Source organism: Rosa rugosa, chromosome 4 (genome assembly GCF_958449725.1).
Source record: "Rosa rugosa chromosome 4, drRosRugo1.1, whole genome shotgun sequence".
Classification (NCBI taxonomy): domain Eukaryota; kingdom Viridiplantae; phylum Streptophyta; class Magnoliopsida; order Rosales; family Rosaceae; genus Rosa; species Rosa rugosa.
The window spans coordinates 31,344,110-31,360,582 of NC_084823.1; the positions used below are offsets into that span (position 1 = coordinate 31,344,110).

The window sequence follows — 16,473 nt, forward strand, 5'->3', positions numbered from 1 at the left end:
TCAAGGAAGCTCCACTCTTCTTGATTTTCTTTATATTATCCGGATCAGACCAATCAATGGTTCTCTAGTGGTACATATAAGTGAAACATGAATTTATTTTAAAAAGTTAAGTCCCAATTACTGCAATAAGGTAACATCGTTGATATATAGTAGATTTGTTAAGTTTCCTCAGCTGAGAAATTCTTCCCTATGACATTGCCATCATCATTAACATCGACTTCCATGTATTCATCCATCTATGAAGCTCATTAAAATGTACTTGCATGTTAGTACTTCATTACAAACATGCACTCGTAGGTATCAGATAAATAGATTTTAAAAATTTATACAATGAACCTAGGAATTATTCAATTTCATTTATCTTATCCACTAATCCACAACAAGAAGATCGATAAGGAGGTCAAAACCATTTGTGAATAACACATCTACCCAGACCAACTCGAATAAACATATATATGTCAAGGAAATTATTAATATAATTTTGAAACATCGATGACTTTATGAGGGGTAAAAACATATGATAGCTTGATTGATAATACAATTTTTTTTTTTGAGGGCAACGGAAGACAAATTCATTGATCGAAATCATACGACCTTATAAGTTTTTTATTTTAATTTTAATTTTATTGAAGATAATATAAGTTTTATAAAGACACTTGTGGTTAATTAATAGGGCTAAATACTGATTACTACCCTGTACTTTGAGTCCAAAATCAATTCAGTCCTTGAATTTCTAATTTCATCAAAAACACCCCTGCACTTTCAATTTTGATCTAATAGGTCCAATCTGTTAGTTTTCCATTAATTGAGTCCGTTAACTTACTAACGTGGCTCATATGGGGCCTATGTTTTATGATGTGGTATGCATAGTCAGTTTAGGAGTGGATCACACTACTAGAAATCTATCAAATAAAAAGTTTTTAAACAAAAAAACTCAACTATAACTAGAACCCACATCAGAAAATTAACGAATTGGATCTATTAGATTAAAATTAAAAGTACAGGGGTGTTTTTGATGAAATTGGAAGTCTAGGGACTAAATTGATTTTGGACCTAAACCACAGGGTAGTAACTAGTATTTAGCCCTAATTAATAATATGATTTTTGGTGGTAGTCAGAATGCCTCCAAACCAGCTGCAAGAGTGAAAGGGTGATGATTCGATGGCAACTAGTTTGGTGGCTACAAATGTTGGCACTCTTATTGATGAGGATGGGGTGCATGCTCCACTTTCCCAGGGGAGCTAGGAAAGGATGCTTTGCATTACTTTGATCCTTGCTTATCCTGGGTTGATAGGTGGAGAGGTATACCATGAGGGTCATTAGGCCACAAGCTTGCCAAACCAGTTGCCTAGGATTAGGGCAATGTACTAGCAATAGGTTAGATTTCTTTGGACTTTTTTTTTTTTGAGTAAAATGAGGTCAGCCCTTTATTGAAATATAAAGATTACAACGATACCATGCCAATAGGCATAAAAAAGAAAATAAACAATGTAAAAGGAAAAGATGCAAAAATTGCATCTGAAATACAAAGAATTAAAAATGCAAGAGCAGCTGCGTCGAAACGCAACGCTGATTTTACACTACGGATTGCAGCCGTGTAGTGAATTGAGTAGTCGGTGGTTTGACTACCCATCGAACTCCAACGCACAATTTGACAAAAATCAACTTGGCGCCGGAATGAAGGCACTCTCCCACCTAAAGATAGAAGCCGGCCAAGGGTGTCAGAACATGGCCATGTTGGCAGACGATCTTTCACGAACAGGTACCATAAGCTGGGGTCTCGAATCCAATACCGGTAAACAAGAGTCCCAAACCAATCTAGCAACTAATATGCAGCCCACCAAAGATAGTGGGCCATATACCAAGCCCAATCTCCACCCGGATCCCAGATCCAGACCCGTGTGCCAAAACCACCCGGATCCGGAACCTTCTGCAGATCCGCCATCGTGATCCATGATGGCCAGTCCACCACCACCGCCGGCTCGATCCCTGATCCCCAACCCACCATCGACTTGGAGAAGTCGAAGAGAGATTATGAATCAACCTGCACAAACAAGACCAGAGGCCAGAATCACCATGAACCCATAAACCTCCAACAGTCGAACGTGAAGACCAGCCATCGTCACCATCAGCCAAAACACCACCGTGAGCGACCGCCGAAGACCATGATTGGCCTTGCACTCCTTCAAGGCCAGAACTCAGACCCTTCGTCCCCGAGTCTCCGATCCTCAATCGGCTAAAATCCCGGCAAACCACCCCATAGCAGAAGGTAGGAAGAATGGCAAGAGACGGACCAAAGCCCGTGAATAACTCCATTGAAGTGGAGTAGATACAGGGAAGAACGATCTCAAAGGAGACGCCGCCGCCCCAAACCCTAGCAGAGCTAGGTCGAGAAAAATATCGAGGCTATAATCTTAGCTAGATAATGATTAGATATTGATTAAAAACTGGTTTCTTTGGACTTAATCTTTGCATATTCTTTCATAGGATATAGTAATGAATAAATTGAGCAGTGGATGTAATCGAAGGATCCTCGGATCTTTCTAGTTTGATCAAGTACGGTCGTTATAATTTTATCAATAGAATTTATCAATAGAATTATTTCCGTTACCCTAAATTTTTTTTTGATTTTTGGTGAAACTTTTGACACCAAATATATATATATATTTTTTGAAAGGGTACCAAACAATTTTAAAGAGAGTCAATACTAGAGATATAATATAACATTTTATTATTATAAAGATGAACTGAATTATTAACAGATTAGATTAACCTATGGGGTAGTTAACAAACTTCTGTCTAATTGTTGAAAAAGTCGCTCCATCTTTTTCGGAGCTGAGTATACCAAAACCCTAGGGTTTTTGGTGGCAGGGCGACGGCAACTGGGTTTCCTTGCCTGTCAGGGGGGTCTTCTGGCGCCGTTCGTATCTAGTGTGCGGCGCTAGCGTGTGCAGTAGAGGGGAGTATTCTCGGATTTGGGATCGGGGACGACCGACATCTCTGCACGAGAAGTGGGTGTGAGGCGGCGACGGATCTGGTTTTTGGTTGTTGGCGGTGCACCTTTGTCGGCATCTCTTCGAAGGCACTTTTGGTTTTTGCAGCAGATCGGGCTTGTTTAGCCTGCGAGGTTATCTTCCAGGTCGGACCTAGGTCCCTCAAGGTGGCGGGGATGGTTGAAGATAGAGGTCGTCAGCCGGAATGGCAGTGGCGGCTTGTTTGCTTGGTGTGGTAGCAGTGCCTCCGGCAAGCTTCCTAGGGTTCCGGTGATCGATAGTCTGAGTTGCAGATTGAGGGCAGTGGGTGTGGGCTGGGCTTCTGGTTCAGTCAGTTCTCCCTCCTCTCTCTTGTTTGGGCCAGCAGTTGGGTCGGGGCTCTTGTTGGGCTTGTTGTGGGCTGGACTTCTATATGACTCTAATTTGAGGCTATTCACTGCTTTGAACAGCGGAAGGGTACACCAAGATGGTCTTAGGCCCCAAGCCATTCATGGTAGATGCGGAGAATTAGGGTTGTATTTTGGAATAAACATAGTTGTTAGTTGTTTTTTCTTTGTAGTTTCCTTTTGGTTAGTAGCTTTGCAGTTTCTTGTTGGATTTTAGTTTTCGCATTCCCTTATGGGTATTAGTCTGACTATTTGTGTAGTCAGTTGAGCAGTGATTGTAATGGGTGATCTTCGGATCCCCTAGATTGACCTTGTACGGTCGTTATGATCTTTTCGATCATTGGAATATATTCCATTTCCCTCAAAAAAAAAAAAATACAGATTAGATTAACCTGTAGATCAAATTATCAAATCAAAATCCGTCCCATAATAATACATCCAAATCAAAATTTGATCATTTCTAAAAAAAAAAATAATTTAAAAATTTGATCCATCAACAGTACTTCTAAATCGATTCCATCATTAACTGCGTCTGCGAACACAAAAGAAAAAAAAGAAAAGAAAAAAAAAAAGCTGCTTCGGCTTTTAGTACATTTCGACATTTCGTTAGGTGGTGAAAACATATTGATGCTTTGCCGCTCTATGCCTATTTCTCCTATAGACGAAAAAGAAGAAAGAGACAAATCCCAAACCCTAATCTCCCAGAAACCAGCAACGGCTCTGAATTTCATCGTCTTCCCCAACTCGTCTCCATGGCCACTGAATCCGGAGATCCTTACATCGGCAGCACCATAAGCCTAATCTCCAAGTACGAAATCCGTTACGAAGGGGTTCTCTACTTCCTCAGCGTCCAAGACTCCACCATTGGCCTCAGAAATGGTACGCATTGCTTTGCTTTTCTAATTTCTTCTAGGTCATGAAATTTCTTCGAATCTGTTGCATATGATTAGATTATTGGGAGGGATCATCTTTCTGTAATGTGAATTTTTGGGCGGCTAAGGTGTTGTAATTTTTATCTGCAAGTTCTTGAGGATCTGCTTTAATTGCTCATTGAATCTTGCCACAACTTGTTTGCTTTGCTTCGGCTGTGGCAAGTAGTCTTCTATGAGCTTCGGTGAAGAAAGTATTTGATTGACCATATTGCTTGCAATCTCATCGATTAATTACGGCTAAGTTGACATTCTATTTCATTGGTTATGAGTATGAACATGATCAATATTTCATCAATGTTTGGACTGTTAATCAGAGAGAGAGAGAGAGAGAGAGAGAGAGAGAGAGAGAGAGAGAGAGAGAGAGGTTTTCGTTGTTCTTACTCAGTCTTGGATTGATCTATAATCTCAGTCTAAAGTTGTGTCATAAATTAATGCTCCGTTGGAAAACATCACGGAATGTTCTTGAGGTCTTGATTACTATACCGAGTATTTTACCTTATTACAATATATGCCAGTGATATTATTAGTGAATTCTACTTGTGACATAAAAGTCTAGGACAGCGTAGGGGTTACTGTGTTTAAGGTCTGATAAGGGTGAAGTTTAGGGTAATAGTGTCTTGGGGATGAGCATTGTGTCAAAAGTTCAGGGAATGAAGGGAGAAGAAGAGAGCAGATAAATCTGGACTTGCCCCTGCAAGATTTCATGGTTCCACACCCATAATTCTCACTTGAGAGATATTGTCTGAAACAATACACAATGAATCCCATTATCTAATTTCCAGCAAAACAGTGGCAATACAGAGCTACAGATACCAGAAAATAGACCCCAACATTAATGACACTAGTTCTAGATTTTAATAATTCTAAATGTCTTATTATTTTTTATTGTCAGAAGATGCTTCAGAAAAACTAAATACATGACCTGATGCAAAGAATGTGTCTGAAATGTTATATCTAGAAGACACATGAGATCTCTACAGCAACAAGAAGACTCCAGCAGATCTAAATGATTTATTACTTCTCTGAATTTTGTTTGTCTATCGTTTTTTCCATTGTCTGCGCTTTTATTAGGTCTGCATAATCTCCGTCACTGAGTTCTGTGCACATCGAGATACCAAAATGATAAATAATATACTTGTACATCGTGCTCCCTAGAATTCTATACATATTTTTGCGTTCTATTTGTATTTTCTCACCTGCAAGGCTGCAATCCATTTGCAGAATCTGTAGTTAATGATATAGTTAAGTATTCTTCTGTAGTTTGGGAAATCAAACCTTTTAAATGCATTACCTTTTGTAATGTTGCAGTTAAGTCATATGGAACAGAGGGGCGTAAGAAGGATGGGCCACAAGTTCCTCCAATTGATAAGGTGTTTGAGTACATTCTATTTAGAGGAAGCGACATTAAGGTATGCAGGAGACATAATATACTTGATTAACCTCCTAATCTTTTTTTTATTTTTATTTTTTTAATATGCCTATCCCTACAGAAAGTTGTAACTTTATTTAGTTCTTGCTTGTTACTGCTATTTTCTTTTAGTTTTTTAATGCTTGGCATGAGGTGTTCCCAAATGATGACAAATTTTGGGATTGTGTGGATAATTTGAAATAGAAGGGTCATTGATGATATAGGTGAGGACTGGATTGTATATGGCCAAGTGTTTCTTTCTTTCTGAGCATTTATTTGATTTGAATGTAAGGATTCTACTTTTTCTGATCTTTTTGAATTGGGAGGCAGCAGTGCTGTAGTGGTTTCTGTTAAGTTTTTGGATAATGAAGAATTGAGTTCATACTACTCTATCTCTCTTTCTTCTTCTCTATTCAACGTCTATTAGAAATTATAAGTTTCTCTCGGTTTCTCCCTGCTTTGCCTCTATTTCTGCTCCCACCTCCTCCTTTTCCTTCCTACCTAATATACTCTATAAGCTCTCTTCCTTAATTCCTGTTCTTTTTTTCTCTCTCTACTTCTCTACACCTCCTCTAGTTATGTCCTCTACTAGTAACAATGCATGATATAGAGGCAACTCATCATTGAGGATTAAAAAACACAAAACCAAAAAAAAAAAAAAAAAAAAAAAACAAATTACTATGACATTCTCTCTTTCTTTCTTTCTCATTACAAAGTGAACGAGTGCAATTCGTGCACAAGTCTGGAAAGCAAGAAAACAAAGAATCCTTAAACTAGCAAGTCTAAATAATTAAATACAAAATCAAAGCAAATCCCATAAAGATTGAAATTTCCAAATGATAAAGTTACATAATTTGCAAGTAATCTTAGTCTTGATACTCTTATGACCATAACATGATATGTATATTCTGTGAAGAATAAATCACTTGAATCAACAGGTTAAGTATCAACAGTTCTCATGAGATTCCCGATTTTGATTGATATGGCCGTTTTGAAGGCATGACTGATGCAGATGTATTGTAATGCATGGAAAAAAATATCCACACCCATGGGACACTACTTGGACTTGTCACTGGCTCTTGGCAGTTGGTGCATTTTTCCGTCCACAAAGACTTGGTTCTATTATATTGCAATTTTATCTATATATTGATTAGGCCTTATAGTAATTTTTTGTAGGCTGGAAAAGTGGAATTTATATTCAGATTTCTGAAGTTCACTTAGGTCTGTAAAAAGGATACAGTTTAATTTTCCATTTAGGGTAGGGTGTAGAGGCTCAAAATTACTCAGAGGCTACTAACTATGGGGATTCACTGATTGTGAGACAAGGATTATATTAGGTGGGTTACCTCCTGTGTGTGTGTGTATGAATATTTGTATATACATGCACTATAAACTCCCATAGATACTCTGCCTGTGATATAGAAGTTATTGCTAGAGAGGTTATAAGGTGGAGGGAAGTTATGAAAGTAACCCGCACAGAGAAAAAGTAGAAATAATGTGAAAGAAGGTTCACAAAATCTCTTCTCTAGGTCACTGCTGTATTATTGATTATTGGTTTTCCCTTCTTTTGCTGACATATCTATAGGAAGAACAAGGAAGAAAAAATGTTGACCTGTCAATATATTTCTATTAATCTAATGCACTAAGAACTAGAAATGGGAGATGTGGAAATATCTATTATTATTTTCTTTGGGGTTGGGGGCAAATAGTGAGGTAGATGTGTAAAATGTATTCAGAAAACTCTATGTTGATATTTGTTATGTGTTGGTTGTACTTTTGTATAAGCTATTAGAATTATATAACTCGGTTATATCAAGACTCCTACTCTTAACTTTCGGTGATAAATGATAAATCTATATTCATCTCTTAAAGTATTATACTATTCCTGTGTTGGTCCAATAATTGACGAATTGATTCTGCCTGAAAATATAAAACATACAAATTCCAACCAGACCCCTCTATGTGAGAATATGTCTAGAATATGTTTACACTTAAAAGGAAATGTTGGGCCAGTATTTCGATAATAGGCTGACTGTTAATCGTTTACTTTATTTTAGACTATCCATTCTTCTCTGTGAAAGAGCTCTACTGTATACATATACCTTAGTGTTTAACTAAATACTTGGTAGAGCATGCATTATCTTGTGGATCAATATTTGATGCAACGTTTTGAGGCATGAGGCTGCCTTTCTATCTCAGTTTAGTTTATGAGTTAAAAGAATGTATCAGATTAGTAAAATATGATATACTTCAACTCTCTCTCTCTCTCTCTCTCTCTCTCTCTATATATATATATATATATATATATATATATATATATATATAGTACATTCACATTTTCTTTTTGTAGATTTCTTTTTACTTTTGGCCAAAAGAACTATCATTTCTTTTGAGCATTATGATCTGATGAATGATGATGCTAGATGAGATCTCACTATGATGAAAGATCTGCCTTGGCAGTTGCAACAAATGAACTTTGAATGCTAAATATGCTGGATGGCGCTACAAAGGTACTGATAATAGTTTGTTTTCACAATTGTAGGATTTGCAAGTTAAGTCTCCCGCACCTGCACAAAGAGAAGAACAGATTCACAATGATGATCCTGCCATTATACAGGTATTGAATACTCATGTAAAAGGACTAGGGGTTCTATAAGCTCAGAGTTAATCGGTTCGATTTCATATGTTTAATTTATTTTCTTCTTTGCAGTCACACTATAGTGGGGTACCTGCAAGTTCTCCACCATCAGCACAGGTTGGTGGTACAAGTTTGTCTGGAATAACTCAGTGGCAGGATACCCCTGCTTTGAGTACTAAAAGCAATACTGGTGTGTTGCCTTTATATCATTCTACAACTGAAGTTGGTCCATTGGGGCATGCTTTTTCTAGTCAAATCGCTACTCCTCCAGCACTTTCTTTGCCGATGTATTGGCAAGGATACAATGGGGCTTCACTGAATATGTCTCAACAGCCACATCACCATATGCAATCCCAGTCTGCAATCTCACACCAGAATAAGGCTCCTGAAAGTCAGGCATCTATAACTATTGGCTTGGCAGATACATCAGCTCATGTTAGCCCCGCAATCTCATCTTCTACATCAACTTCTGTAAATCTAAAGTTTTCTCCCCCTCTAACCTCTGTAAAGTACTCTTCTGCTCTTGATATGCCTTCATCCTTGGCCACACAGGTATCTTTACCATCTCATTCCGCACCTGTGAATGCCAGTCAACTAAATATGCCTTCTTTACCTTCGCCTGGCCAAGACTGGAATATGAGGGAAACACAACATTTTAGTAAAGCCATTTCTGATCCAGTACCAGTTCTTCCTGTGCAGTCCATGCCATACCCTGCATCATCGTCTGTGGTTTCTGATGCAGGTCCGTTGCTAACACCACCCCCATCTTTGTTAACTCCTGACCAATTGGTACCATCTAGATCACACATACTATCTCCCTTGCAAAAACTCTACCTTGATCAGAAGAATATGGGTGCTATACCAACACCAACTAGTTCTTCTTCCTTGATTCCTCCTCTAACTCAAGCACCATTGTTACCGTTGCCTACACCACAGGTGAGATCAGACAAGTTTCACTGCATTGTTCAAGTTTTTTATAACTAAAATTGATGTTAATTCTCTGTTTTCATTTATATGCTATTCAAGAAATTTGGTGCTATTTTATAACACTAAACTTGTGCATTTTGGGTTAGATATGATGTTTCAGCAATTCTAAGTGCTTTTGTGTTTTCTATATGGTATCAAAACCTTTTCCTGGTTTAGCTTGACTGAGTGGACAAAATGGGAAAAAAAAAGCTTCGTAACTTTCACCAATATTGAAGTATATTGAAAAAAGAACTTGGTGGGGTGAGTAATAATTACTATCTTTTTATTAGTAATTGACTAGTGAATACTTTCAGAACCCTTTTTCATCTCACTGATATTTTTGGGAATTTTGAAGTCTCACTAAATGGAGGAATTCTCTTTGAACTAAGGTAAAGGATATTTTTAAAACCCATTTAGAGTATAAATGACGAAGGCTTGTACACTGAAAACACTGCAGAAAATAGATTATTTGTCTTCTAAATCGAGAGCTCTATGCTAAACTTTTTGAGGACCTACATACACCTGTTATATTCATGAAATCCCACTGTTGACTTGTAAATTACAAAATCCAGATTGTTCTTTTTCTATTTGGGGAATGATATATCATACCATATATATTTTTTTTTGGGTACCTTTATGCTGTATGTATCCCACATGTGCGCATATCTTGTGAGAGAGTGGGAGAGAAGGAATTAATTACGACCATTTGTACCATTATACTCGTGTGGGGTGTGCTTGCATTGCATGTGCAAGTTTTTCATTATGTTTAGTGTTGAAAGGATGGATGGAGACAACTCGCGGTTCTTTGCTTCTCTTGCCAAGCATGCTGCTTTTCATTTGTTACTGATATTCTATTAGGAAGTTGGCAACAGATATATGGAGAGCCTATATGTAACATATCTTATGTTTTCTAACACTAGAGTACCAGACTTCCGGTACTGGTTTGGAACAATGCCTAAGATATTTTAGAAATTAGAAAGTGGTGTATGTGCTTCAGGATACCTGTCCATACATATAAAGATGCATGCCTGTAAGATTAGTAGAACCGTGGTGTACACCTTGAACTTCACTTTTTCCCACAAGTTGTTGGTGCATCCGACTTTTGATATTTAAGTGGATTCTTGACCCTTTTGGGCTGAAAATCTGTCACTTAGCTTCATCATTCTTGTTTGTGGTTAGCGAAGATATGCATGTTATTTTTCTTGCATATCTTACCAAGAAACTTTAGGTGTAAGAGTAGTTGTGATTATTAATTTTTGTTCTAACAGTTTCCTGGATTACATATATATAATGGCTCGGTATGCTGGTCAGTTTCTAATTAATTGTTCGGCTATGCTTTGCAGTCTCAGTACTCGACTACTAAGTTCAATGAGGAGTTTGATTTTCTAGCCATGAATGAGAAGTTTAAGAAGGATGAAGTATGGGGCTACCTTGGAAAGGAAAAACAAAGGGATGAAACAGAGAGGGTGGATGGCAGTGGATCTGGTCAAAGCTTGGATGACAAAGAAGGCACAAAGGTAGGGACATAGTTGTTCTATACTGGATGGTTTGGCATTCCAGTGGAATTTGTTAACACTTTAGTTATCATTTCTTGATTGTTTCATGCAGCCTGCATATAACAAGGATGAGTTCTTTGACACAATTTCATGTAATTCTCTTAACCGTGGAGCAAGAAATGGACATAGGTTTTCTGAGAGAATGAGGACGGATAGTGAGGTTTGCCAATTTATATGAATTTTTATTTGTGATTACCAAGTGACAAGTCATAGCTGGGGATGTGCTTATCTAATTTAAATTTGTTTTTTTGGCAGACATTTGGCAATTTCCAGCAGAGATATAATCTTGGTTATGGCGGCGACGGTCCTGGCCGTGGTGGTAATTACCGGGGCCCATATCAGTCGGGAAGGGGTTATGGTTACGGTGGTAGGGGCCGTGGTGGTAACATGCCCACGTGGTGGTAACACGCCCTTCTGATGGCAATTGTGTTTCATTGTTCACTCAAGGTCTATGGTAGCTTCTCAGAGCGCTCTCTGGTTTCCTTTTATTTCCTCAATCTTGACTTTGTGATGACTGTTCTCAAAGGCAATGTTGTGGACCTCTTGGTTGGTTCATGCTTTTTTTTCTGCCCATGAGCTGGCTTTGGCCATTTGCATCTTTGTTTCATGCAAATATTGTCCATGATACAATTGGTAAAAAAAGAATCAACTCATGGTGTCGTTTAACTTTGTTTGGTTAAGGTGCTTGGATCTATCTCTATCTGTGTGTGTGTATGTGGGTGTGGTTGCTCTGTGTGTCTGTGTATGGAGTGATACTAACATATAAAGTCTGTTGATTCAGATTGTAAATGGTGACTTGATTTTACTTGATCATTGATTATGATAATGGTGACTTGATTTTACTTGATCATTGGTTATGATACTAGTCTTGCAAGAAGAATCATTGATTATGATATGAAATCTGGGTTTCAGGTATCGTGTTTGCATGCATACAAATCCTGAGCATTTTCGAAACTGGTTGTTTTTCTGATACAAGTTGTTTGAAGTGTTGATAAAATTCTGGTTTGTAAGGAACCGTGGTGGATTTTCTTTTGAGTGTTTCGAAATGTATCCAGCAAATAATTTATAAAAATTATTTAAAAAAAAAAATCCAATTAATTCCCCAAAATACCCTCAACTTGACCCAACAATGTACCCAGCAAAAGAATGAAAACATGCCCAGAAACAAGCAGAAGTTGAAAGGTACATCAGGGATGATGGGCTCCATGCCTTGATGTTTACATCACTACTTTCTCATTTCTTAATCTTTCCCTTGACATCCATCTCTCCTTCCAATATCCTTGCAATTACTGTAGTGCTCTTTGTTTTTCTTCTTTTGTATATTAGACATTTAGAGTTCTGAGTTTTTGACATCTACAGGACACCATCATCATAAGCCTTATTGTTAGCAGAACCTAATTTCTCAACCCGATGGAAGAATATAGGATTTGATAAAAACATATGTTTATCAATATTAAGATTAACCAAAGGCAAAATATTACTTTCAACAATGAGAACTAACCAGTCGATCATGCCCGAGCAAGTATTGTCAAACTTATTCTAAAGAAGAAGCCGGGTTTAACTGTTTTATAGGAGAGATGTATAGTTGTGATTTTAAGAAGATGAAGATAACTGATAGGTGAACTCTTTCATTATTTCTCGGTGGCTACAGTTTTTTTTTTTTTCCTGATAAGAAAGATGTGAGTGCCATAGGAATCGAATTAAGACATCTCAGTTGAACTCATACACAATCATACGACAATCGCAAGCAGATTTCACAAGAATAGTTTGTTATTCTTCATCTCAGAAGAATGAGGGAGTTTGCTGAGTGTATGGATTTTGTTGGGTATATGAGTTTTGCACTCTTGCTAGGTTTAATTAAAGAAAAGGGTATTATAGAAATACTTACTGGGTGTAAAAATTTGCTGGGTACATTTAGAAAGACCATTTCTTTTTTCATTATCTCATTACCATATAAATGTATGAACTACATCAGACATTTCAAACTGCAAATCACTGTTAGCTATGGGAGTTGGTTAGCATCTTACATAAGATTTCTCAGAATTGCTAGTTTAACCTTTCACTTAATTATTTCTCTCCACTTATGGCTCTCATTTGTTTATAAATCCCTTTATGCTCTTTGATTGCGAATCCCTGAATTGTTAATTTCTGTCCCAGAGGAAAATATTCCCAGAGATAAAGAACATCAATTACCTAATCGGAGGCTTGTAAGTTAATACTGGTTTTCATTGGTGGGTTCGTTGGTGGTTTGCACTATCCATTTCAACCACCCTAATTAAAAACAACAAAAGAAGAATTTCCTTCACTTGTCAAAAATCTATAACAGTCGTCACATACCAAATTTAAAACATAAGTTGATGGACTACCAAATCCTAGTACAACATGATGTGTTACCATACCTTCTTTGAAAACAATTTTTGAAGCGATGATGTGTTATACACTTGATTAGATATCATGTCATTTGGAATTGAATTTTGGTACAAATATCTAGATCTGTAGCACTAACGGAGTTGATACTAATAATCATGTGTGTCTCAATTTTTATTAAAGTAGGAATTATAAATTCTCTGGTAATTTTGGCTATACATGTGTGTTTGGTATTGCTGTCACGTCGCCTAGGGGAATAGCCGAATAGGTTCGAGGATGGGGTATGATATCTCTCTGTCTTTACAAAAAGAAGTCTCTTAATGTTAAGAATCTAATCTACAACTTGGTGTTCAGCTTGCTTTGCTCTCCTTTGAAGCCTTCTTCAACTTGACTCTTCCTCATAGTTATGATCACTAAGCCTAGTGTGGAGCCAACAGTAATCAGGATCAGTATTCCTGAACCAATATAGATTCCTTGTTTGACCAGGTAGCATTCACCATAAAGCCATCCTTCTCCATAGGATTGCTTTCTGCTCATGCTAGTAGCTGTGCTTATCAATGTCACTGCCATTACAAAGCTCATCCTGCAAACATTGGTCATTTCAAAATCATTCTTTCTTTATTTAATTAACAGATTGGAGAGTGATTATGAAATTGAGACAGTTCCAGCTGTGTCCATGTTCCTAAAAATTTTAAATTATTTGTTCTCCCACCAAAACCATCTCAACTTGGGGAGGTTTAATGGTGATCCTCACCCACATCGATAAAAAATAGAAAACAGGTGCAGAACTACTTGTGGCCTTCCCTGATGAGGTTTTACCTCATAATGAACAATATAGTTTTTGGTTATAAAATACTCGGACATAACATAGATCGAGGTTGGAAATTTAGAGTCTGTTAGAATGCCCTAAACTTAATTTTCATCATGCTAACTTTAATATAAATCAATTAGTTTTGAGTGGAATGTACTAACTAAACGATGATATCAGAGACGGTCGATTAGTTTCGGGTTTGATGCTATGGTTTAAAAGTTGATCGAGTTGATAAGCTGTAAAATCAATTAAGAATTAGGTACGAGAGGACTGGATGGAGAACCTACCAAGAGATGAACAGAAGAGCAATCAAAATCATTGGTTGTTTGGCTTTGGAACCGCTACTCTTCTTCTCTCTTGAACAAAAATGACTGCATATTAGTACCAAATTTCCGACCACCTGAGCCACAATTAAACAGATCAATGCTGCAATTCCGAACCCAAATGCGTGACTTCCCGGCAATTTACAGAGTCTTCCAACCAACTTGACCTCATCCTCCTGCAAATTACAAATACCAGAACTGAAGAAATTAACCCCTGATTAAAAACAAACGATTAGTTTTGAGTTAAGCAAATTACGTACCCTTGTTCTCTTAATCTCGGCGGCTATGCATGAAACGAAGGAGACAACGCCGAGGGAGGCGACTACAGACACAGTTAGCACCAAGCCGTATTGGAGTTTCTCCATGGGAGGAAGGAAAAAAGCTTGAAAAACAGAGAAGAACAGAGGAAGAAGGAAGGAAGGAAGGAAGCTTGGAGATTACTCAAGGCATAACAAATGGCAGCGGTGGCTTTTAGGATGGTTGTAGTTGTTGAGAGACTTTGTTCCCAAAGAAGGCCACCTTTCATTTGCTTTGAAGGAGAGATATCTCATTCCTAATTGTATTGAGACTGTTTTGGAATATTGTGGCAAAGCTTTGGATCAACCGCATATTTGTAGTTGTGATACGCTTGTCAACCGATTTGGAAAGTACTGGGTTGTTTACTCTCAGAGAGAGAGAGAGAGAGAGAGAGTGCAACGTGTGTCCTGTATAGGGATGACAAAAATCTCCAGTGGGGCGGAGCTCCATTGGATACCCTCCCCTAATGGGGGGAGAATTCGGGGACAAATGGAGAATGGGGATGGGGATCCCCAATTCCCGCTATCTAAGATTGGGGATGGGGCGGGGACCGTGATCTCCATCCCTAAACCCACCCCAATAATATACATATATTTAACTTATATATATATATTTTAATTTATTGTTTATAATATAAATCGCAAATATATACATTTAGTACTTTACTTTAATAGCTATACTTTTATTTTAATGATGTTTTGACTTTTGCACTCACTGAATTATGATTTATGAATTTTAAATTTATTTGTTGTATATTTTGATTTAAAAAAAGGCAATATAAGAAAAAATTATTTTATTTATTAAATTCTTATTGGAGATTTGGGGCGGGTTTGGAGGCTTAGTCCCCAGTGGGGATGGGGACGGGGAATCCCCAATATATTTTTATTGGGGATTGGGGCGGAGATGGGGGTAGAGAATGACCCCGGGGATGGGGATGGTATTGTGATCCCCATCCCCAACCCGCCCTATTGCCATCCCTAGTCCTGTAACGTTTTATGAAACTATTTTTGTAATACTGGATTGTAGAATGAAAACAGGGAATTAAACTACAAGTTTTTAAGATGTATATACATGTTTGGCACAAGTATTTCAAAATTTGAAATATTAAAAACATATCTATCATTTAAAAAAAAAAAAAAATCTGTAGCACTCAGTTTATACAATCTGAAACTCTATTTTTTTTCTTCAAAGATAAAAAATTATTTTTAGTTTTTCCTCAATAATCATGAAAGATTGACTATTTTGTTTGTATTGATCATGAATCCTTTATTGGTTGTTATGAGAAAAGAAATAGAGTATTGTGAAGGAGATTGAACAAGAAGAACCAAATCCCTCAATTTTGTTTATACAATATATCATATGAAATTGCAAGTTCCTGAATCTTTAGTTCAAAAAGATAATTCAATCAAATGTCTCAACCTTAGTTGTTAATTCCTCTAGCCCATGAGATAATCCAATTATATTGAAACATAAAATGCCGAAGCTTTCACCCTAAATCATCCATATAAATTAGATCTGACACATAAAAGAGGGATTTTCTAAATCCTTCATTCTTCTCCACTGCATGATTCTGCAAGTTTCAATTGATTGAAAAAGACGGGGAAGAAGAAAGTTAAAACAGCAGATAAAGTAGATGAGATCATGAGAAGAGTGAATAAGTCTCAATGGAAATTGTGGGAGAGAGAGAGAGAAAGATCGAAAGAGAGGAGAAGAGTTTGTGGATCTATGTGCTTAAAAGTAAAAAAAAAAAAAAAAAAAAAATCATTTTCTCTAATTGCAGGGCGGGTTGTTTTCAG

At 37.3% G+C, this 16,473-nt stretch overlaps 2 protein-coding genes across 3 annotated transcripts; one reads left to right on the forward strand and one right to left on the reverse strand.

Annotated features, from left to right (window-relative positions):
* Window positions 1–3,975: 3,975 nt before the first annotated feature.
* LOC133746155 (decapping 5-like protein) lies at window positions 3,976–11,726 on the forward strand. Of its 2 annotated transcripts, XM_062174314.1 has the most exons (8): window positions 3,976–4,258; window positions 5,620–5,720; window positions 8,262–8,336; window positions 8,430–8,792; window positions 8,910–9,293; window positions 10,667–10,840; window positions 10,932–11,039; window positions 11,135–11,726. In XM_062174314.1, exons 1-8 carry the CDS (start codon window positions 4,132–4,134, stop codon window positions 11,282–11,284), a joined length of 1,482 nt encoding a protein of 493 aa, XP_062030298.1. In that variant the 5' UTR covers window positions 3,976–4,131; the 3' UTR covers window positions 11,285–11,726. The 2 variants fall into 2 exon arrangements, with proteins under 2 accessions (XP_062030298.1, XP_062030297.1); XM_062174313.1 differs by having other exon boundaries at window positions 8,430–9,293.
* Window positions 11,727–13,283: 1,557 nt separating this feature from the next.
* LOC133746487 (protein MODIFYING WALL LIGNIN-2-like) lies at window positions 13,284–14,962 on the reverse strand. The gene is made up of 3 exons (XM_062174664.1): window positions 14,641–14,962; window positions 14,345–14,556; window positions 13,284–13,829 (listed from the first exon to the last, which is right to left on the reverse strand). The coding sequence occupies exons 1-3, from the start codon at window positions 14,743–14,745 to the stop codon at window positions 13,583–13,585; spliced, it is 564 nt and encodes a 187-aa protein (XP_062030648.1). The 5' UTR covers window positions 14,746–14,962; the 3' UTR covers window positions 13,284–13,582.
* Window positions 14,963–16,473: the final 1,511 nt, after the last annotated feature.

Excerpts from the sequence above, each read along its gene's own strand:
- LOC133746155 (XM_062174313.1), top strand. The coding sequence starts at position 4,132 with ATGGCCACTGAATCCGGAGATCCTTACATCGGCAGCACCATAAGCCTA. Across the intron at positions 9,294-10,666 it reads TACCGTTGCCTACACCACAG|TCTCAGTACTCGACTACTAA; the intron begins GTGAGATCAGAC and ends TATGCTTTGCAG. Across the intron at positions 11,040-11,134 it reads GAATGAGGACGGATAGTGAG|ACATTTGGCAATTTCCAGCA; the intron begins GTTTGCCAATTT and ends TTTTTTTGGCAG.
- LOC133746487 (XM_062174664.1), bottom strand. The coding sequence starts at position 14,745 with ATGGAGAAACTCCAATACGGCTTGGTGCTAACTGTGTCTGTAGTCGCC. Across the intron at positions 14,557-14,640 it reads CCGAGATTAAGAGAACAAGG|GAGGATGAGGTCAAGTTGGT; the intron begins GTACGTAATTTG and ends TGTAATTTGCAG. Across the intron at positions 13,830-14,344 it reads GCTCTTCTGTTCATCTCTTG|GATGAGCTTTGTAATGGCAG; the intron begins GTAGGTTCTCCA and ends CAATGTTTGCAG.